The sequence below is a fragment of the Aphanomyces astaci genome (genome assembly GCF_000520075.1).
Source record: "Aphanomyces astaci strain APO3 unplaced genomic scaffold supercont1.75, whole genome shotgun sequence".
Classification (NCBI taxonomy): domain Eukaryota; phylum Oomycota; class Saprolegniomycetes; order Saprolegniales; family Verrucalvaceae; genus Aphanomyces; species Aphanomyces astaci.
In genome coordinates, this window is record NW_009798338.1 from 33,361 (window position 1) to 36,595 (window position 3,235).

Below are 3,235 nucleotides of genomic sequence, written 5' to 3' on the forward strand. Positions count from 1 at the left end.
TTTGAGTAAGTGGCGAATGCGATCCATGTCACTGCTGGCCGACGGGTCCTTGGGGACTGATGGCACGCTCTTGTCATCGTGGAGGTACCACCGCTCAAACTCGGCCAACGTGAGCTTCCCATCTTGGTTCAAGTCGGCTTGGGCAAAGCAAGACTTGGCTGTGACCTACCATACATTTATATATATATACACGAGCCTAGAAGCGTTGCAGCAGCAGCAGCCATAATATATCACGACCAAATGGATTGCATCATTCATTTGTAGTTTTTATCACAAAAAGAATAGGTTTTCATTCGTTTGTACAGATATATATATATATATAGATGGATAGATGATATATATAGAGACAATTCATATTATATACATACTATAGCATCCACAAAATATTGTTTCAAAATACGACCGTATTTGTCGTACCTTTGCACCCTGGAATTAAATTTGAAGAATTTATTTAAATATTCGAATTGTATACTTGATTCAAAATTGTATTAAATTATAGAATTATATTCGCGTTTTGTATTTCATGGTGCAGATCAACGACAAATACGGTAGTCGTTTGTCGTCGTAGTAGACATTAGATAGGAGTCGGAACATGATCCACCAGTATATATATATATATATATATACCCAATCAAGATCTTGGCCCAAAGACGACAGGTGTAGATCCAATATTATGTACAAATAAGTAAATACATACACACCACCCTAATTCAATAGCATATCTATCTATCCATGTACCTCGGCCAACTCGGACGGTGTCACATGTTTGGGGTACATGTCGGTTTCGCAGAGGATTTTATACACGGATGTCAGGTACGCAGTCATTTCATCCAGCGAGATAACTCCGTCGCAGTTGGCGTCATACAAGTCAAAGACAGCTTGGACTTTGTCAGTGGGGGAGCCGCCGCAGAGGATGCTCAGGCCACTGGCTAGTTCGCGAAAGCTCACAAACCCATTCGCGTCAAACACACGAAAGAGCCGGTCCAGCACCACGTCACACATTTGGTCGTCGACGATATCGGTCGTGATTGTAGTTGCCTATAATTGTACAAAAGAACAAACGTTAGGACCTTCATTGGCACAGCATTCCTCCCCATTGATTGGCAAAACCACATATATATATAATATATATATATATATACTAATCTTTGTATCGTATCGTTTGTACAAGCTTCAATTAGATCAAAAGGATTCGATAACAAATTCGGGTGACATGCACAATATCAATCAATGGTCAAGTCGATTCGAACTCGGCAACAAATCGATCGACCAATCAAAACCCAGCATATTGAACAACCCAGCGCAAAAATAGTGTGTGCCTTCAAATAGTGTGTCATACAACGATCAGGCCAACCAATCAATCGATCGATTCAGTATGCAAATCCCATTTGTTTTGGGGTGAAATGGACAAACCATTCTCGACTAGTACAATCCAACATCAACACGTCCATGCACTTGTATATATAAACATATATATTCCATATACCACATATATATATATATACATTCCAACCCGCAGTATCACATATATTATTCATACACAGGTCAGTTGTCGTAGCGTGGCAAAGCTGGCGTCGAACGCACGCCGATCCAGCCCCCGGGGGTCGGTCACGTAGGTCGTGAGGTGTGCAAACACTTGGGACGGTGAGAACTTGTGCAAGTTGGTGACTTGTTTGACTCGTTGCAAGCTAGGTACTTGGATATTCTGCGACGCCGTCGACTGGTACCAGCGCCGGAATTCGTCCAATGAGAGCACTCCATCCGACTCTTTCTCCGCGTGAATGAACGCCTGGTCTGCCGTGATCGTTCCCAGCTCCTCCGGCGTAATCCCCGCATCTACCAATCATCATTCGACTGCACTCATATTGCTCAAAGTAACATTGTCGCACGTAGAACTCTCTCGTGGGTTTGTTTGGATAGTATATATATAGATATGAATACATTGAAAAGAGCCAACTTGTGATAGAATTAATATATATATAGATGATATACCTTGCATTTGACGGTGGGTTTCAGGGTTGATATGAAACAGCACTTTAAACACGGACGACAGGTATAAAGCCATTTCGGAGCGAGAAATCGTGTGGTTGAGGTCATACAAAGCAAATGCTGCCCGCACCTTATCCTCTTGGGACCCTCCTAACACATTCTATTTAGTATATATATATATATATATATACACCACCGACCTACTAGTTTGTATTCACTAGCCACCATATACATCCTTCACATACAGTAGTAATAATACTCTAGCCAAAACACATGTATTCTAAAACCACGTATTCTGCCAAGCCAAAATATGTATATCCGTACATCATAGTCAAACCAACCCATCTAAATATATATATATAATATATAGATCTATGGGAAACTGTTGATCTATATATATATATATATGAATATAGATCAACTGTTCCCCACTATACATTCAACACACTATATTAATATATCTATGCATATACACCGTACCACAGAGCACACACAGCCCCGCGCCCAGCTCGACGAAATCCACGACGCCGTTGCCGTCGGTATCAAACAAGTCAAACACATGCGAGGCGATCGCATCCACAGCTTCCTTGTGCGCTGGCTTGGCAAAGCTCTGCAGGCCGATGGAGAAGGCGGCGCGGGTGAGCTGGTTGGCCGTCGCAAACTGCCGAAAGCGCTCGATCACGTCAGCTGGAGAACATGTGCCCAGGTCTGTGAAGTGGTGGACTTGGGCGAGCGACGGCAGAGGAATCGACAGCGCTGACGACTTGATGGGTTTATTGGATTGGGTGTACCTAATATTGATAGATAGCACACGATAATGTCGTCGAGAAATATATATATATATATACCACGCATGGAATTCGTCCAACGTGAGCTTGCCGTCTTGGTTGATATCGCACTCCAAAAACGCTTGTTCTGCAGTTACTTGAGCCAATTCGAGTGGCGTGACTTGCATCTGAGGCAGCAGGGCTGGGTTGGTAGCAAACAACACCTTGAACACTGCCGTCAAGTAGCTACAAAAATACACGAATAAACAACCATTATGATAATATTATATATATATATATATTTAGATATATATATATAGAGAGAGAGAGAGGGAGAGAAACATAAATCGTATTATTTCACCAAAGAATTTCGAGGTGTGGACGAAATGAAATACAACGACACCACATCATTAGACAATAACGAAAAATAAAAGCCAGACTATTTTGTACAAATAAACTCATGTATAGATAGGTTTCCG

At 41.8% G+C, this 3,235-nt stretch overlaps 1 protein-coding gene across 1 annotated transcript in view; it reads right to left on the reverse strand.

The window, feature by feature from the left end:
* Nucleotides 1-1,260: 1,260 nt before the first annotated feature.
* H257_15763 (hypothetical protein) overlaps nucleotides 1,261-3,235 on the reverse strand; it is a 12,061-nt gene continuing 10,086 nt past the window's right edge. Inside the window, exons 14-17 of the mRNA XM_009843964.1 lie at nucleotides 2,838-3,002; nucleotides 2,470-2,780; nucleotides 1,993-2,139; nucleotides 1,261-1,836 (exon numbers count right to left, since the gene is read on the reverse strand). Coding sequence (XP_009842266.1) covers nucleotides 1,535-1,836; nucleotides 1,993-2,139; nucleotides 2,470-2,780; nucleotides 2,838-3,002 — 925 coding nt within the window. The 3' untranslated portion in view covers nucleotides 1,261-1,534. The remainder of the gene's footprint in view (nucleotides 1,837-1,992; nucleotides 2,140-2,469; nucleotides 2,781-2,837; nucleotides 3,003-3,235) is intronic.